The 18,889-nt window shown below is 52.9% G+C and overlaps 1 protein-coding gene across 1 annotated transcript in view; it reads left to right on the top strand.

The window, feature by feature from the left end:
* The first annotated feature begins 551 nt into the window (after positions 1–551).
* The window catches only part of RNF165 (ring finger protein 165), a 102,730-nt gene continuing 84,392 nt past the window's right edge, over positions 552–18,889 (top strand). The window contains exon 1 of the mRNA XM_032603219.1: positions 552–655. Within this exon, the coding sequence (XP_032459110.1) occupies positions 595–655 (61 nt within the window). The 5' untranslated portion in view covers positions 552–594. The remainder of the gene's footprint in view (positions 656–18,889) is intronic.

Here is an 18,889-nt window from a genome sequence, read left to right as displayed (position 1 = left end):
TCCTGACGCACGAAGGCACCTTCACATGTCTGGGTGCACGTCGCTCTCGGTGTGTGCACGGTCCGTGTGCACACCGCCCGTGTCTGTGTGCTGGGCGCTCCACGCGCGCGCGTTCCGGCCTGCGGGCGACCAGGGACCCGCGCGGGGCTCCACGAGCCCCGCAGGGCTGACCCCCTTCCCGCGCCCGGCCACGGGCCACCGCGATTGGCCGCCCGCTCCCTCTCAGCCGTCACCCCTCCCGCCCCCCACTCCCCCCCCCCGCCACCCGCGCTCCCGCGGTCCCCGCTGTCCCCCGCGGTTCCGGCGAGGCCGCGCCGCGCTGCGCTCCGCTCCCATTGGCTGCGCGCGCCTTTGTGTGGCGGCAGCTGCGGCCCCAGCGCCTTTGAATGTCGAGAGGGGCCGGGAAGGGAGCCTTTCCATGGGCCATCTGTCTCCCCGCCAGCCGCCGCCCCACCGCCGCCCGCGCCCCGCGCTCCGCCTCCCGCCCCGGCGGCTCCCGCAGCCCCGCCGCCGCCCGCGCCCGCGCCCCGGAGCCGCGCCACAAAGGGCCCGCGCGCAGCCGCCGCCGCCGCCGCCGCCGCGCGAGGAGCCAGGATGGTCCTGGTCCACGTCGGCTATTTCGTGCTTCCAGTGTTTGGCTCTGTGCGAAACAGAGGTATCGCTTTTTCCTTTCGGGGTCCGCTTCGGAGCGTGGATCGCCGCGGGCACCGGGGTGGGGGCGGGCGCCGAGGGCGGCGGAGGGCTCAGGGCACACCCGCGAGGACGCGGGGCGAGCGGTGGCTTCTCCCCTCTCCCTTTTGGGGGGACCCCCAGTGTGGAGGTGGCTGCCCTCGTGGGAGCTTTTGCAGTGAAGTTAGGATTTGGCGATTTGAGTCCATCCCTCCCTCCCTCCCCAGCCCCACTATTTATTCTTTGCGGCGGACGCGGTTCCCCCAAATCATAGCCCCTTCCCCCAATACCTAGCCCTGTGTGATCGAAGGACGGAGAGAGATACAGGACTGCGTGTGTGCGCGCGCGCGTGTGTTTGTGTGTGTAAGCGTACTTGGCTTCCTGTGATTTTTTTTTTTGAGGTGTGTGTGTGTTTCGTGTCATTTTTGTTTGTGTTTCTCCATCATTTGGTCGTTGATACCGATGGCTGGTTAGCTGGGACCTGGCATCTGCATCTCCCATCTGCCCTATGCCATGCCCCAGCCCCCGCATTCTCGTGGGCACTTGCACGATTTCCCGTCCCATCTCTTCCTCCCCTTTAACCCTTTTTGTGTATCGCCCTTGTGCTACCCCTCCCACCCCATGGTCTTTGTATGACAGTTGCATTTATGGGTTCAAGATGCTTGTGTGTGTGTGTGTGTGTGTATGCGAGTGTGTGCAAGTGTGTGCGCGCCTCGGAGAGTCAGACGTGCACTGCTGTGCACCCCTGGGCCGGGCCGAAGCGGGGTGCCGGCCCTTGGCTGTTGCGCTGTGTGTGAGGATGAGGTGAGGTGGGACGCTGCCCCCAAGCCAGGCCTTTGCCCCGGGCAGGCGTTGACAAAGCAGCAGGCCGGCGCCGGCTTTGTTTTTAACTGTGATATATGGGGTGTGTTTGCACGGTCCCCTGCCCCACATCCCCTTTCCCTTACATTCTGCTACAACAATAGCTTGATTTTCCCCTCTTCTCCTCTTCACATTTCTTCCATTTTCTTTTAATCAGAAACTCCCACCTCCCAAAGCAAATCCGAGATGCATTTAGATTCATTATTATTATTTTTTCTTTTTGTACTCTGCCTCTGGACTCACATTTCTCTTCTTGGAAATGTTTCTGCTATCCTCTCCCACTCCACGTCTGCTTAAATCCCTGCTGGCTGAGGCCCTCCCCCACTCCCCCTCCCTCAAGCTCAGAATGATGTCTTCCCTTTGCGGCCCCGGCTGCTCCACCAAGTCAGAGTGGGGGGTGGCGTCGCAAGCCGGCGCTTTAGTGCGCCCCAGGGGCCCGACTGGGCAGGAGAATGAAAGCCCAGCCCTCCTTCTTTCAGCCCAGCTGTCCCCAGACCCAGCCTGTCCCCAGAACCTAAAAGGCAAGGTTGGCCCCCTTAGGCCTGTTTGAACCACAGTTTTTTCGTGTGATGATAGAATGATGACATTCTGCATTTATCAAATCTTTTTTTTTCTTCATTGTGTAGCTCAGTGAATGGTCAACTCGCTGCTGTGTGCGCTGTGACCCTTCTGCCTCCGCATTTAGCTGTATTGTGACACCCCTCTTAACCATCTCCTGTCTCCATCTGAGGAAGGCATTGCTATTTAAGCGGCAGTATCCCCTATCTCAGGCCAGCCTAGCAGTGGGGGGCGGTGGTGGAGTGGGTGTGTGAAGAATAGGAGTGGGGGGGCTGGGTGAGATCTCCCTTGAAATGCCAACCCCTCCCCCAATACACAATTATATCTTATTACTTGGCATTTCCTCTTAAAACGGGTGTGGAACATTACACTAGGCAGAAATTCAAAAATGATTAAGAAGGATGTGGAGCCTGAAAGTATAATTATCCTGATTAAATCATTATCATCCTCATTAATACCACCAATCTCTAAATACCATTGCAGGATGCTGACTCCATGTTTTGAAATTCAAATTGCTCAGCTGCCTTTAAATTTTATTTTTAATACATGCCCCCCCCCAAAAAAAACCACCCAAGAAAACAAATTCTGCCAGTCAAAGTTTACTTTCATGGCAAACACGCCCATAGGAAATTCAAGGGCTGAGGGTTAATTGGGCTGTGAGTAAAATTTAGCACAATGTGATAAGAATTCATGACCTTCCGATAGAGGATACTAATGCTTAACTCAACAAGGTCCTAAACCACAATCTTCTTGTAAAACTATTAGATAGCTTGCCAGCTTAAATCTGTTCCTTTTAGTTTCCATTGTAGTAGTATAGGATGTAGGCCATTTCAGAATAGATGTAGAGAAATAACCATTTTTGTATCTCATCTTGTTTAGCCGAGTACATTGCACTGTAAATCCCTGTTAAGTGGATTCCTTTTGCCTTGGCTTGGAGGCTGTAGCACCCCATATCCCACTTATCTGGGTGGCCATCAGCTAGCTTCCTGGTAGCACCCAGGCATAAGTGAAGAGATTACATTTAGTCAGAGGCAAAAAATAATAAATATAGATATGAAAAATTTTGATGAAATGACAGTTGCTGCTACTCTGAAAATTTGGTGTAGCAAGGTCCTTGACTTAATGGGGAGCCATAGCCATGGTGTCTTAATTGTTTAATTGTACAATGTCAAGAGCATCTTTGGACATCCGCCCTGGCCCTCAGAGCTGCCCCTTTAACAGCCGGCTCCCTTCTGCTGCCTCGCTGGCCAGACCTGCTTGAAAACTGAAACAAAACAGCAGCAATAAAGAATAAGGCCCCTACTTCAAGGGCCCTTCCAAAATAAAGTCCCAAGTGGCCTCCCCAGATTGCCATTTGGCAATCTGAAAAGAAAGAGAAGAGAAAAAAGAAAAGAAAAGAAAAAGGATCCCCAGCAAAATGGTTTTCCATTAAACAGGGATAGCGTGTTCTGCTGTGCTGAATTACTTCCTGTTCTTATTTTGTGGGTAATTTTTTCTGTATCAAATATCCTTTCGGTTGTGTATCTTTTTCACCTTTTCTTGTACTAAAACTAAAGCATGATCTGTATTTTTTTCCATCCCCCAGTTGACAATGTACAGCGCTCGGGTAGAGATGTTACCCTGCTGAAACGCACTGTGCTCGTGTAGCCGGGCCATCTGCTCGTTGTACGCTGCTTTTGTTCTGTTGCCCTTCCGAAGCATGGTGGGCCCAGCCTTTTTTTTTTTTTGTATCGTGTGCATGACGACATTGTTACACACAGAATCCACTAATACTAATATACAATCTCTCAATAAAGAACTAGTTTCCTATATTAACCTAGTGTGCTTTTTCTCTTGCTGTTTTCCCATTTATTGTTGTATCCTGCTGTAGATTTTCCCCCTTGCTTTTCTATCCCCACCCTCACCCACCCACCCACCACTCCCACCTCCCATTGTAAGATTTGAGTGAATGCCTTCTGGTTTTTTTTTTTTTTAACTTTTGTTTTGTTTTGTTTTGTGGTACAGATATGGTGACTTTAATCTCATCTAGTCCATATCTTTCTACGGTAGATGTCTGGGGCAATGCGGGGGGTGGGTCAGTTGTCCTGTCACACCAAAATAGTTCTACTGCATAGAAGGAACTCCTATCTTTGGCTACCTGTGTACCCACCCAATAGCCTCCACATTTCATCTCAGTTTCCAAGTTACATGGGCACTCAGTTTATGATGCTGGTGAAAAGATGGGGCTGTAACACTTAGGTTGAGAAAAGGGATACTGTTCTTAACTAGCAATCTTGTAGCATTTCAGACTCGCCTGAAAAACCCATTTTCAGTTGTGTTTTAACTTTTCTTTTTACTGTTTTATTGATTTACTGTCCTTATAAGTCATGTTGGGGGTGACATGTTACATGCAGTTGAAGCCATGATCTGGAATTTTAAAGTACCCTCTTCTGTGTGCATATTTAAATTGTTGGGACCTGTGATGTACGTTTTGCATTGAGATCCTGCATGAGGAAGATGTTTGAAACAGAAACCAACTCAGACCACTCCCACATTCATCCCAGGGCCAGCAGCCTGACCTGTTACTGTAGGAATAAGAGGGTCTGTGCCCTCTGCAGGCTGTGAGCCATTTAAAGCTGATTACAGCCTAGTTTCCTGACAGCTGCCTCATCTGTGGCCGTAGTGCCCCTCTTGAGAAAGAAAGCCAGATCTCTGCCATTGTCAGAGTGTGTTGGAGGGATCAGGAAGGAAATCATGACCTTACCCCAAATTGAATTGGAAGAAGAGCCCTTAAAATATGTCTTTTTCCCATAATTATATTTGAGGAGCCAGTGGAGAGGTATTTTTTCCCCAGAGTGGAACCCAAATTCAAGCATTTGTCAATTACACCTCTTCAATTTCAGCCCAGAACAAGCCTTGACAAATGAGGAGCTTTAGTCACCGCGGAAATTGGTTGATTAAAGAAATTCATGGTTCCTTCAAAGGGTCATCGTTCCGGAGCCGCTCTTCCTTGGGCCAACGTGCTTCCTCCTCGCTCCTGTGGGCTGTCTCCTGGCCTGCCTCTGCCCCCGGCCAGCGTCCCTTTCCCGGGCAGGCGCACCCCTGCCTGACCACAGCGCTTCCTAGCCTTCTTTGTGGCTTGGTGCGGCTCTCCTCTCCCCCCATGGCTGCCCTTTCTGCTCTGGCCCTTTGTTCTCATGCTCTCTCCAGCCCAGAAGGGAAAGCTGAGCTGATTTACTGTGACACATGGACACACATGCAAGTTCCCAGCAGAGGCTCATGCTGTAGTTTTTCTAAGAAGGGATATGCAGGTCTTCAAGGATTTTGTTTCTCCCTCTCCTTCTTCTCCTCTCCTTCTCATTTTATTTTGGTTTTCATGAAGTGTTTAATTTTGTTCCTAGTTTGAGAAAGCAAAATAAACCATCTTCCAGCCAACCTCAACAGTAAGGAAAACTACCCCAACTCAGGTGATTGCCGTCATTTCTGTCCTAGAGAGCAGTAGTTCATTAGATTGCTATTAAGCAACTCTAAGATTTTATTTCTTTAAGTGAATGTTATGTATGTTGGAATTATTGGTCAATATGTTTTGAGGATGGTTTAGTAACCTAGTAATATCAAAGAAAGTTAGTGGGTTAATGGGAAGTCATGTTTTAGCAATTTATCAAATGCATACTATGTTTGCATCCAGATTGTCAGAATAAACATTTATCTGAAGGAGCCTTTTCCTCTGACTGGATGATCCAGTCATTACAAAGCCATTGTACTTTATATCTACTCTCTCAGCCAACAGATGTGTACCTGTTTTAATAAAGTTTAACTCTAAAAGATTTTGGAAAAGCCTTCTGCTCCACAGATCCTACACTGAACTTTGTAACAAGATGGGACATAGTTCTTGTTTATGGCTTTTCCTTTTGAATAAGAGAACTTCTTTCCTGAAACTAGCATCAGATAAGGTCCACCTAATTGAGGAGCTGACTTGAATAATAGTTCTCATAAATCAGCAAATACTATTAATCACTCAAAGTTAGGGGAAAAGACCACCAAGAGTCTCCATGCCCTAATATGCTGATAACAGGGACTGGCCCACCTCTCACCTCTCTTCCTTTCGTAGTTTGCTCACTTCCTGCCCTACCCACTATGTCCTTCCCATCTTTAAATAAGCAGCCTGCTGTGTCCATTGGAAACCTTAATGCTTTTCTGGGCTAGGGAAGCAACAGCTCTGTGCTGGATCCAAGTGCAATGTGAAACCCCTTTCCTGGCCAGGAGACACAGGCCCTTGACTCCGACTCAGGGAGTGACTTTGGATGTCTCAGTGCTAGCTGACCACGGTTGCTCAAATGTGCAAGACACTTGTGCCTTGGTTTCTCTTTGAATCTAAATAGCTCTTTAAAAATTCCTGGCTTGACATAATATGAAAGTGAATTCGTTTTTATTAGTATGGTATGGTTTGGCCACAGATGAACGAATATATTTCTAAGAGAATCAGAGGGGAAACTTACCTTAGAGAGGTTCAGATTTTCTGGATGATTTGAAAACTAAAAGCAAACGTTCAGAACCCCACAGCCGAACCACTTGCAATGCCTGTATTTTCATGTATTCAGTCATTCATTCATTCACTGACTCACTTGTTTGTTCATTAGTTAATGAGTGTTCATTGAATTCCTACTTGGGGCCAAGTGAAGCAGTGTAGGACCTGGGTGCCTGCCCTCCTGAGGCTTATGCTGAGGCTGGAAGATGAATGCTTAGGGAACCAGACGCTGAGATGTTCTGTGCCACAGCACCCAAACGGATGGCAAGAGCATCCTGACTTGAGGTGGGAAGAGCTTGGAGCAGTCCAGTGGTTGAGTCCTACTCCAGTCTTGACTGGGAAGGGCGAACTTAGGCCACTGCTCTGAGCATCATCTAAACAATGACTATCAGTATACCTACCTGATAGGGTGTGTGGTGTGCAGACTTTTCAAAGGCACCCGGCCCAGAGCATGTGCCTCGGGCATGCTAGGTGGCTTCCCCCATCCCCCACACCTGTAGGAATTTACTGGCCAAGGGATCAAATAAAGTCAGGGATGACTTGCTGAGGAAGTGGGGTTGAGATGTGCCTCAAAGGTTGGTATGTATACAGGAGGAAGAGAAGTGAGAGCTCCAGGTGGGGACCGAATGGAGTGAGACTTTGGCCAAGGACAAGTGGCTCTGCTGATTTGCCAAGAACAGAGAGTGCTTATGATGAGGGGTGTGTGTGTGTGTGTGTGTGTGTGTGTGTGTGTGTGTGTGTGTGTGTCTGGGTGTGTCTCGGGGTATGTGTGCAGACCTGTTGCCTTGCACATCTTCGGGAGGCACTGGGACCATTGTCCTGTCTTTGAATGGTTCTCCTGAGAGCACAACTCCAGGGGATAAGCAGCCTGAGGTGGGGAGAATAAGGGAGAAAAGGCCGGAAGATATTTTGAAGTCAGTTTCCGAAGACCTTTGGAAGCTCCGGCAGAGTTTGGACTTGCTCCTTTAGCCCCTGGGGGCTGTCTGGGGAGAGTGGTGCTTCAACAACTTCTTATTCTGGCAACTGATTACAGTGGGTGAGCCCAGGGGGCTGAGCCGGGGAGGAGGCCGTGGTGGCCATCCAGGGCTGTTGGAAGCCCAAACCAGGGCTCCGGGGGAGGAGGGCTTGCAAGAGGGGCCTTCCCATAGGAGGAGGTGAGCAGAACTGAGTCAACGGGGAGGGGCTCAGGGGCGGGAGGTCTGGGGGTGCCTGGGAAAATGTAAGACCCTGAAGACAAACAGGGAAGATGGGAGGAACAGTCAATTTGGGGGATAGGTTAGTTCAGCGTGCGGATAAATAGAATTTGAGGTGTAGAAAGTGGCAGAGGGAAGGGGACCACGACAATGTCCTGGGATTTGAGACTTCTAGTACCCGGATGGAGTAGAAAATTAATTTTGATGATAAAAATGTATCATATTTACATGACACACCCTCAAAAAACTCTCCCTCCGTGCCTTACTTGGCTATACAGATGCATCTTTAGTTATGCAGGTCACACTTTCAGCAACCTCTCTGCCTACACTGACCCCCTCAGGGAGCTGTGCCCCCATATCTCAGTTTGAACAACTTTTATCAAACTTCACCCTTCTTGAGAAGAGAGAACCCCAAGGCCGGCTGGTGGCAGGATCACTGCCTCCACAGGTTTGCAGAAAAGGTCGGCCCTCCCCACGTGAGGAGGATAGCAGAGTCGGGGAGAAGGATGGGGCAGGGGTTTGGCAGCTGGGGACGAGGGCGGGGCGTGAGAGGGGGGGCCCGGGCTCCGACTTCAGCATTCGTCCTGTCTGCAGAGAGTGGCTTTTTCCTAACTCAAAGCTCTTTCTCTTCTGTTATATTATTTCCTCCCCAACACAGCCTGGGAGGAGGTAATTGGGGGCCAGAGGAGGCAACTGAGGCCAATGGTGGGGAAAGTCCATCCCTGCCCGCCCCCAGCTAGGAAATGGCTGAGCCAGAAGTGGATGCCAGGTGACTAGCTGGCCGGCTGTGGTTCCCTGCACTGCCTCCATGGCCTGTACACTGTTAGGAGCCCTCTTGAAACCAAGACAAGCATTGGAAAGGAATCCCTGCTTTTCCTCCATGTCTGGGGGCATCAGTTTGTCCGCATTGGGAGAGGCCTCTGTCCAGCTTGCGGACAGCCATGCTGTGAGGCAGGTCAAGTCCCCAACCTCGAGCTCTCCTCTTGGAAGGGGAGGCTGAGAGCCAGGGAAGGTGCATAGTGGACCAGAGAGACCCCTGGGTAGGAAATGAGCAGAGGCTGGAACCCCATGGTGAGTCCTTCAGCCTGCAGACTGGCTCGGAGGAGGCCTGGCCGGCTTAACTGGGGGACACTCTGCTCTGATCGCCACCTAAATAACCAGGTGTCGCCCTTTGAGGACTTTGGCTCCCAAGTCATGAGCACGTTTCCCAAGCTTCCTTAGGTCATTGTGATGCCTTCGCAGATTCTATGTTACATCATCAAGTAGTAGAATCACATTTTGGAAAGTTTAGAAAATAGACCAAAAGGAAAAAAATCTCTTAGGAGTCCACCCCTCTGTGATCACTTTAATGAAAGGCCTTCCACATTTTTGTTCATGCTCATATATGTCTTTTTTGTAGCGCTGTAAACAGTGATAGACACTTCTGCGTTCTCCAGTTTTTCAAATTTAACATATCGAAAGCCTTTTCATGTTTTGCTAAGCTGTTTTCACCAGCGTCACTTTGAATGGCTTCACCACATTCCACTTGAATCGTGGCCCTGCATTCGGGCTTGGTGGTTTATGAGGCACCCAACGGCTGTGGGTCACGGGCCACTCCTTCTGGTCTACCTGTGACCTCCCGCGGGCTGCTGTTTGGCCACTGGAGGGTAGGGGGTTAGTGGAATCTGACAGCTTCCAGGCCTCTCTGCTCACCATCAGCCCCTTCCATCAATGGGCCCAAAGAGGGGGAAGGAAGGGCAGGAAGGCGGGTGTGGGGAAGGAAGATTTGGATAAATCCTTCTGAGATCTGGGTTCTGGTCTTTGTTCTGCTACAAACCTCCACTGTGATCTTAAGCAAGTCAGCTTCCTTCATGGGGTCTCAGTTCCCCCATCGGTCAAATGGGGACGATGGGTCCATTGTTTCTGCCTTACAGGACTTGTCACGTGAAGTACGTGAAGTAATACACATGAAAAGAAGTAAGAAGCCAGCCAGAGACAACAGTAACAATAATGGCCCATTATTCAGGAGGTAGCTCTTAAACAGGCTGTGCAGGACGGTGGGCGCAGCCCTGCTTTGAGGCTGCTCTGCCAATAACCCCTCTGCTCTGGGTCTGTACCTCCTATCTGCCAAAGGAGATAATTGCCCCTCATTGCCCCTTCCTGCTCTAGAAAACTGTGATTTCCTCTTGATGAGAATAACTTACATTTCCATTGTCTTTTGGCCTTTTCACTGGGCAGCAGCCATACACTTTGGTGCTCAGTACATAGGCACCTGCTCTTCCACCGGCGCCCTCGGAGGGATGGGGGCGGGGGGGGGGGGCAGCAGTGACTCCTGGCGGCTCTGCCACGCGGTGAGCGCTCCCCATGGGAGTCCTGAGCCTGGGGTCCCTCCTGCTTCCTGCTGCTGCCACTCTGGTTTGGCCTCCGAGCAAGAACTTCCCTGGGGCATCATTGCTCCCTCTTGCCGTCCTTTCCTTTAAACCTCCCCCTGAGGTGTGCCACTTCAGGGCAGCAGGGGAGTCGGCCCTCCAGGAAGTCTCCCACGTGGAAGGGCTCAGCTGCTCCTCCTGGGAGGTGGGGATGCAGTGGGGTGGAGGAGAGGAAGTGGCGGCTGCTGACTCAGCACCGGCCTGCGGGTGGAAGGGGGGTGGAGGAGCTCTCTGAGGCTGGGAGGAAGTGAGGATTCAGCCAACACCTGTCTCAAGGAAGGGCAGGAAGCTTTGGAACAGCTGCTGCTCCTTCTGTGGGGCTGCGAGTGGGAGAGAAGGGGGTGGAGACCCGCTCAAGGCTCCCCCTCCCCCCACAGCCTGTTTGCATGGCCCCAGTGCTCCTCCCCGCATCTGCCAGGGCTTCCAGGCCGCCCCCTCCCCATTGCTCAGGGGCCCCACCATGCTGCCTGCCCCCAGCACCATCGTGCCGCCTCCTAGAACACTTACTCTGAGGGTGCTCATGGGTGAATGCGTCCAGCCGCCCAGGGCTGGGGGCACCGGGCTTCCCTAAGCCAAGGGGTGGCCCTTCCCGCGGGGCCCTCAGTCTCCCTGGCACTGCCTGGAAGGGCAGCTGGCCTGGGCAGGCCTACTGCTCAGCCAACACGGCCCTGCCGACCAGCGCTGAGGGGTCCAATTCTGGGGATGGTGAGGCGGTGATGGAAAGACCTGGGTCCATGGGCCAGTTCCCTCCTTCGAGGCTCCCTGAACTGCTGGTCACCCCTGGCCCAGCGGTATGTGTGCCTCACTTGGTACTGAGGGAGGGAGCCAGAAGAGGTAGCCGCACGGGGCTTTGGCCCTGGTTCAGTTGGTGGTGGCCGGAGCCCCTCTCGGACACCAGGGTGAGTAGGCCCAACCTTGGCTTCACCTTTGGTGGACTCATGTCCCTCGGGGCATAGGAGGGAGTCAGGCGTGAAGAGGAGTTCAGTCAGCTGGTCCACAGGGAACCTGGGCCTTGGAGGCGGCTCCTGCCTGACTGCTTTTGGGCGAGGAGAAACTGAGGCTCCCAGGCAGTGGTGCCAGGAAGCAGCGTGGCCACAGAGCCACAGCCGGAGTTGGAGAGGGAGGGGAAGGGAGGTAGTAAGAGGCCCTGAGAGGGAGCTTGGGCCCTCTGGCACCTGAGGAATGCAGCCTTCTCCACACTGGGAGGAATGGGGCTGCAGGAGGCGTGAGGGGAAGAGAGGCCATGTGGGCGTAAAGAGAGCAACAGCCATCAGCCCCCACCTGAGCAGGTGAGCTGGGAGCGTGATGACGTAGGCCGAGGAGGAACCCAGACATGAACGTGGGACAGTGTTTGCCCAGCCCATCGCCAGCCCATCCTGAAGGGTCCCCACCAGCCCAAGCTTCCCGTAGGAGAGAGGTGGAGGAAAGAAGGAGTGAGAAGGTTAGAGTGTAGGAGGAGGAAATTAGAGACGCACTGTTTCATCACTGAGCCTCATTTCTCAGCAGGAAGCACCCATCTCTTGGGTACTTACTAAGTCTGTGCCGGTGCCTGCCTTGTGTTTGCCTGGGTGGGTGGGCCTGGCCTGGCTTGCCTACCAGACTAGATGGGAGACTGGACAGGTGTGCAACAGACAAAGGGCAGAACCCTTGACTTGGGTCAAAAAAAGGGCCTTGCCACGCCACAGAATAAACACATCGTGGTTTTCAGTTTTCTTACTAAATTTGGAAAAAAGGAGATTTTTATATTAAACTAAGCAAGGAACTCTTATGCCACCAGTTACAAATTTTGCATGGACTTTTGAGTGAAAACATAGGGCTTTAATGACATATTTCATTCACACACTCCAGGCCAGTCCGTACCCCTACGACTGGGGGGCTGGGGTCGTTTCACACCCCTCTGACATTTGGGCCCTCCTGGGGAAGAGTGTGAGGGGCGCTCCTGGGTAATCCAAGGCTTTCTCTTTGCAGAAGTGGGAACCCAAGCCTGTCCAGAGGCTGGAGTAGCTAAGCCAGCTCCCAAGGGGCCTGGTCAGGACTGCGACCGGGGCCGCTTGGCCCCGAGGGCCAGCGCTCTTCTCAGGTCTTGACTCTAGGCCAGCTGGAGGTGGCCCAAGCTCCAGTAACTCCAGCAGGATTGTCAAGGGGCATTTTGTGGGGGACAGGACTGGGCAAGGCTGAAGACAGCATGGGGTTTAACTGGGCAGAGGGAGAAGGGTGGCATTTCAACATGGTGGCCGATTCACATATATTCCTAGTCTGCAGAGCCAAGGCCAGGACTGGAAGCCACGGTCTGAGAGGAGAGGGCAGCAGGCGAGACAACCCCATGAACTGGCGTGGGAGGAGGGCCTTCCTGTGGGGGGCACTCAGCAGAGGGCTGTCCATGGTACTGTAAGGACTCTTTTTTTTTTTTTTTTTTTTACAGTGATAAAATATACATAACATAAAATTTGCCATTTTAACCATTTTCTAGTGTACACTTCAATGACATTGAGTACATCCGTCATGTTGTGCCACCATTACCACTCTCTACTTCCAAAACTTTTTCATTACCCCCAACAGAAACTCAGGGCCCCCTTGACCTTGAGGCCTGTTCCCAGGCAGGGCCAAGCTGTGCTTGCTGGGACCCCTCCAGGACGGTGGGGGAGATTAAGTGGTAGCAAGGAAAGCACAGGTTTTGGCCTCAGGGAGGGTTCAGGCCTGGTCTTGCCACCTACTTTGGGTGACTCTGGACCTCTCTGAGCCTCGGTCTCTTCATCAGAAAAAAATGGAGATAATTGCTATTAATACTAGTGTCACGGGGAGGTGAGGGTGGAAGAGAGTTATGATGCATTTAAGGTACAAGCACACGAACCTCTGGGAAGTGCTTAGCAAAAGATGGTCATTCTCAGCTCCTCACTCCACCCCATCCCCTCTGAACACACATCCCTGTTTGTTTGGACCTGGAACAGTCTAAGGGGTCCAAAGGGAGTGCAAAGGGAACAGACAAGAACTGGCATGTTTCAGCTTCACTGGCTAAGCAGTTACTGAGAATCTACTTTGGGCTGTGAACAACCGAGGCACAGATAGCGTCTGGCCCACAGCCTAGCTGGGGAGACCCCCGAGCACCCCTGGAGTGGGGTGGAGAATGCAGACTGGGCTACGCTGAGGGCCAGGCCGATGGTCATGCTGGCTGGAAAGCGTGGCCCAGCCTGGAGCAGCTGGCCAGGATTGGTGCCCGGGATGGGAAGTCACTGAGGGCTGGTAAGTCAGGAGGGCCTCCTGGAGAAGACAGAACTGGAGCTGCCCCCCACGGAGGGAGTGATCTGCAGCTTGCTGAATGGGGAAGCTATCAGGTCTGCCTGCCCCCTTGCCCCTCTCCCACACAGGCCCAGATCTGATCCAAGAGGTGAATGCTCAGAGTCCTGTGGCTATTACCTTGTCTGATTTTTCTTTTTCTTTTCTGGAGCATCGGGCCCTCTCATTTCATTGTCATCCCACCCCCGCTAGTCCCCTTCTTCCCTGCTATCCCTCAGCCCCAGCCATTTCCCCTGTAATCCCCTGCCTCCTCCCACCCCTCTGCCTTGCTGGACTGCCTGAGTGCTCCCATGGGTCAACGTGCCACCCCTTGGGATGGCCACACAGAGTGGGATGCTGCCTGGGAGGAGCTGGGGGTTTGTGAACTCCTCTGAAGCGGGCAACCCTCTCAGGCACTGGTTCTTCTCCCTGCAGAATTGGGTACTATTCTTACCTGCCAGGCTGAGTGAGAGTCAAATGAGATGGTGGATAGAAAGCACCCACCATGACACCTGGCACAGAGCACGGGGCTACGCTTACTGTTATACGTGGCTACCTGCTAGGTAGTTGCCACGTACATGATCCCCTGACTGCTCCTAGGAGGCACTTTGGATTTGGTAAGCGGAACAAAGCGTAGGGGAAAAACTTCTCTAGGCCTCAGTGTTCTCATCTGTAAAATTGGGACATTCCTAGTAACCGCTGCAACAGGGTCATAATGAGGCTCAGATTTGATCTCGGATTCGTTCAGCTGACCACACAGATGTGTACCTTGTGTCGGCATTCGACCAGGTGCCCCGCCAGGCACTGGAGGCGTGAGGAAATAACAACAACATGAGCATCAGCAAATGCTCACATAGCACTTGCTCTGTGCCAGGCGCTGTCCTAAGCACTTTAACTGCCCTAGGGGTGTCGTCCCATGGGAAACAGACACTTGAGCGATCAAGAAAGTATGGTTCAAGGTACATGGTGTGTGCTCTCTCAGGAGAAGCTCAGGCTGAGCTGAGTCTTAAAAGATGCGTGGGGCTGACCAGGAGGAGAGGCGGGGGCAGGGTGTTGCAGGCAGAGGGGCTGCAGGGCACAGGGACTGCCAGGCGTAGGGCGGGTTGAGGAGCAGAGTACTGCAGAGGGTCCGTGGGAGGAGGCTAATGTCCTGTGGGGCAGCTGGGCCCTTGTCACTCCTGATTGTCAACATATCAGTGTTGCCCGCTAATCAGCATTGCTGGTGGCTGATTGGCCTTTGTCAAAAATGAAGTGCACACAGTCTACGCGGAGCTCTGGTATGTCCGGTATGAAATAAGGGCTGAGGGTGAGACCTGGGCGATGCCTTTGAAGGTCTAGAAAACAAGCTGGAATCCTGACAGACCCCCAGAATAATAATAATGGGGCATTAATAATAATAATGTTATCATGTTCTACTGCTGAGATGGAGCAGTTCAGAGGAGGGGAAGGGGAGGGTAATGTGGTATCTGGGAGACCTGGAAAATGTGGGGATTGAGCTGACCCTTGAAGCAGGGGGTCTGGGGCAGCATTTCCCAACACACTGTCCAACCAAATGCTGGGACCCCTTGAGCTGTTAAAAGCTGTTTGTGCAAAAGGGTTATGTATGCCAACAATTTGAAAAAATGCTACACACTATACCCCTGTCTTATGTCTATTAGCTTATTAAAGGTTCTGATAAGTCCTGTAATAAAGAAACCCCTTTTGGTTCTGCTTCAGTAGGATTTACCCAAACTACCTGAACACAGAACTCTGTGTGTGTGTGTGTGTGTGTGTGTGTGTGTGTGTGTGTGTGTGTGACTCCTAGAAATATGTCTTGAACATGGAGCACAGTTTGGCAAATGCCGGCCTGGGAGCCAGGTCATCTAGCTCAAGACTGGCTAAAAAGCCACTCCTTATACTGAGGGGAAATGGAGACTGAGAAAAAGGCTGCAAAAGATGGTTCATCATTAGGTGACTGCTTGTCTCAGAGTACCCACCCCCTCCAGCGCAGTCTTCCTCCCAGGAGTGCCATCCTTACCTACTCGAGAGAATTCTCTAAGATCAGAAGGTCGGTGGGGAGCCGGTCACTCACTCCCAGTGCCACCCTTGCAGACTAGCCGGGGAAGCTCTGCCAGCAGCCGGGGAGCCGAGGTGGCCCTGGAGGGAACTCCTGGCCACTGGAGGGACTTGTACCCCACTCTGCTCAGGACTTCCTCCCACCTTCTTATATTTATGATCTTGCCCAGGTTCCTCGGGTTGGGCTTTCTCCCTACCCACCTGTGAGCCCCTGTTCCCCTGAACCCACAGCTGCGTTTGACACACTGCACATGACCCATCTAGCACGTGACGTGCCCATAATAGTGCACCTGGATGCTCAGCCTGACATATGCCCATCTGTACACAGTCCCCGAGTCATACACACTTACACACTCGCACACAGGCCACACACCTGCGTGACGTCACAGTCCACTCATCGACACTCATAAATATCTGTACACACAGAACATTACACAGTCACATGCACAGGTGACAATAGATGCACACAGCCACTTGCTACTGACACACGTGAGTATACACAGCGACACTGTGATACCCACACACGTTATCTCTGGAGATACAACTTAAATGTCCGCTTCCCCTTCTTTCCACTGACATGTCTCCTGAACCCCGTGAGGTGGACGCCATCACTGGATTCACACAATTAATATTCCAACAAGCCTTGAGCCAGGATGACGCCACCGGGCTTGCGCATGGCCACGTGCCCCAGCAGAGCCTGTGGCCCCCAGTTGTCACCGTCCTCAGGGCTCCACTGTCTCCATGAGCCCTTGTTGCGGCCTGGGAGCGGCAGTGGCCTGTGTGGGCTACTGAGGGGGGCACCCCTGATTTACCGTGGTCTCTGCTATAGCTGCCTGGTGATGGATGAGACAAACATCGCCCAGCTCCTTTGGGAGGCTATGTGGCCTGGCGGGCTTTGTGGAGGAGGTGGGCCTAGAGCTGGTGTTGAAGGCTGAGGTCCCTGTCAGTAAGAGGTGAGAAAGCAGGGGGCACCCAGGTGGGAGGCCACAAGAGGGGCGCGGGGAGGGCTGAGCACGGCTGGTGGCCCCTCAACCCTGAGAACCCTGGCAGCGGTTATGAGGACAGTTTGGGCAGAGGTGGAAGAAGCAGCAGTGGGGCCAGGAAACGGCCAGCAGCCCTGCTCGGCTGGGGTTTCCACCCGCCACCCTGGGTGCTGGTCCTGACACCTGGGAGACTCCTCAGCCGGTGCTCAGCCTCTGCGCGTGTGGCTGGCGGAATTAAACAGACGGTGCAGTATGAATGGCGCTGCCCTGTTTTATAAAGTGCCCTAACAAGCTGGCGAGCCGGGCACACTCAGTCTTATTTACGGCTGCTATTATTTCTCTGACATTGAGATTAATTTGACGACAGCTGATTATAAGCTCTTCTATCATCAGATGGGCCCACTACCTGGGAGGAGAGGAGGGCTGAATTTAATTTGTGAATAGTGTGCTGGGTTCTCCTGTTCCTGGAGTGTGTGTGGGAGTCTCAGCCATAAATCACGGACGGCACCAGCAGCGCTGAGCCCAGAGGCCCGGGAGCTGCCCGATCCGGCCACGTGCCGGAGAGGGATGTCCCGGCAGGTGGGCGGGTCTGTAGACCCATGGAGCCTGGCGGGATGCACACCATCCGTGCTGCGAGAGAGATCTGGGGCATCACCTGGCCAAGGAGCCTTCAAACTCTAGAGTCTACACCAAGTAAGAATCATCTGGAACTTTGTTAAAACACGGATTTTTCCAGCCCTACAGAGTCACCACCTCTGGGGGGTGGGGCTTTTGACTTCCCCAAGTCTGGTGTTTTCTCGGAGGAGACCTGCCTGGTACAGTCCTGCCTTGGGAGGCCTTGGTCTGTGGACAGGCTAAGTGGCCCCTCCAGTTTCCCCCTGCTCCAGGCGTGGCTTCCCTTCCCTGGGTGTCTGAAGAGAAAGACACAGGAGAAGGGCTGGCAAAAAACAGGCCCTGAGTGGAAAGCTAAGACGTTGGGTCTTGGGCAGAATGGTAAAATCGGCAAAGGCTGTCTCCCTCCTCCCATGGAGCCCCCAGCGCTGCCATGCCTCAGCTGTGAGGCCCTCCTGCCGGGCAGGAGAGAAGCATCAGCTCATGACCGTCATGCTGGGGCTTACGGGCACCATCTCTCTGTCTCCTTATGTTGATCTTTGGGTTACCTTTTATTAAACCCCGTTGAGAGATGAGAAAAGCGAGGCAAGGTAAGAGGTGGTTTTAAATTTCATGGCCGAGAAACTGAGGCTGGGGTTTCAGCGCAGCTGGGATACCTGGTCCCTTCTATGACCCAAGGCGGTATTCCTACCCCGGGGGCAGGGCTGCACACACCAGACTTTGCATCCCTCGGCAGACAGTGAATCTACGGGGTGTGTGGGGACAGGGCCCATGAGAACTCGAGGGGTTAAAGAGGTGCCCCCGCTCCTGAGCAGTCTTCCTCCCTGATGCGGGCTACATTCCTTGGGGCCCCTGGGCCCAATGCAACAGATCTTTCTCCACTCGTGGCCTGGCAGACCCTGTCACTGCAGGTCGGTGGGGGACATGGTCGTGGGGCAGGAGGGCCTGACTCACACACATGGCCCCTGACTGGCCTTGATGGAAGTGAGTGGCCCATGGGCAGCGACCTTGCCCCTTGCCTTTCCTTGCATTTCCTCGGCCTGTGCCAGGAGGCCAGCCTATGTCCTCTGCCTCCCAGGCCCTGGCCTTTCCTTCCCACCACTGACTCTCCTCTTGGCAGCCTTTGCAGGGCTCTGCTAGGCACTTTTGAGAATCCTTCAGGCCAAGCATCCCTCGTTCCTCCAGTGCCTTTGGTTCCATCCAGATGCTGACTTTGACGAACTCCAGCTGGTCAAAGTCCATAAAATGAGAAGGAAGCCAGTATGGACTCCATCAGATGCCCTCCCTTCGTTGAAAAATCTGCTTCCATTAACGTAGCCTAAGTTTGCATCAGGTGTTTTGAGTACATGTCACCCTATTATTGAGCTTAACTCATGCAGACCTGAACTCTTGCATCTGATAATACCTGTTTGGAGACACTTATGTCTTCACCTAGTGGAGTCGGTTTATTGGGTAGGGTTTAGTTTGGCTCTGGTGCCAGAGACTCAAAATAAAGGTGGCTTAAAGGGGATACCAACTATCTCAATCAGCCTGGAGTTAGTGGTCCTGGGCAGGTGCTGATGTCAGGGACGCAGGCATCTCTTTTCTTCTTGCTCCACCCTCCCTGGGGTATGGCCCTTTTCTGCGTGTCCAGGACAGTTCACCCCATGTCCACTTTCTAAGCAGCAGGATGGAGGAAGAAGAGAAAGCGTAGGAAGAGCATGATATGTTGCTGCCTGGCACCTCCACTTGTATCCCGTTGGCCAGAACTTGGTCTCATGACCACACGTG

Source organism: Phocoena sinus, chromosome 14, assembly GCF_008692025.1.
Source record: "Phocoena sinus isolate mPhoSin1 chromosome 14, mPhoSin1.pri, whole genome shotgun sequence".
Lineage (NCBI taxonomy): Eukaryota > Metazoa > Chordata > Mammalia > Artiodactyla > Phocoenidae > Phocoena > Phocoena sinus.
This window is presented reverse-complemented; position numbering and strand designations above follow the sequence as displayed.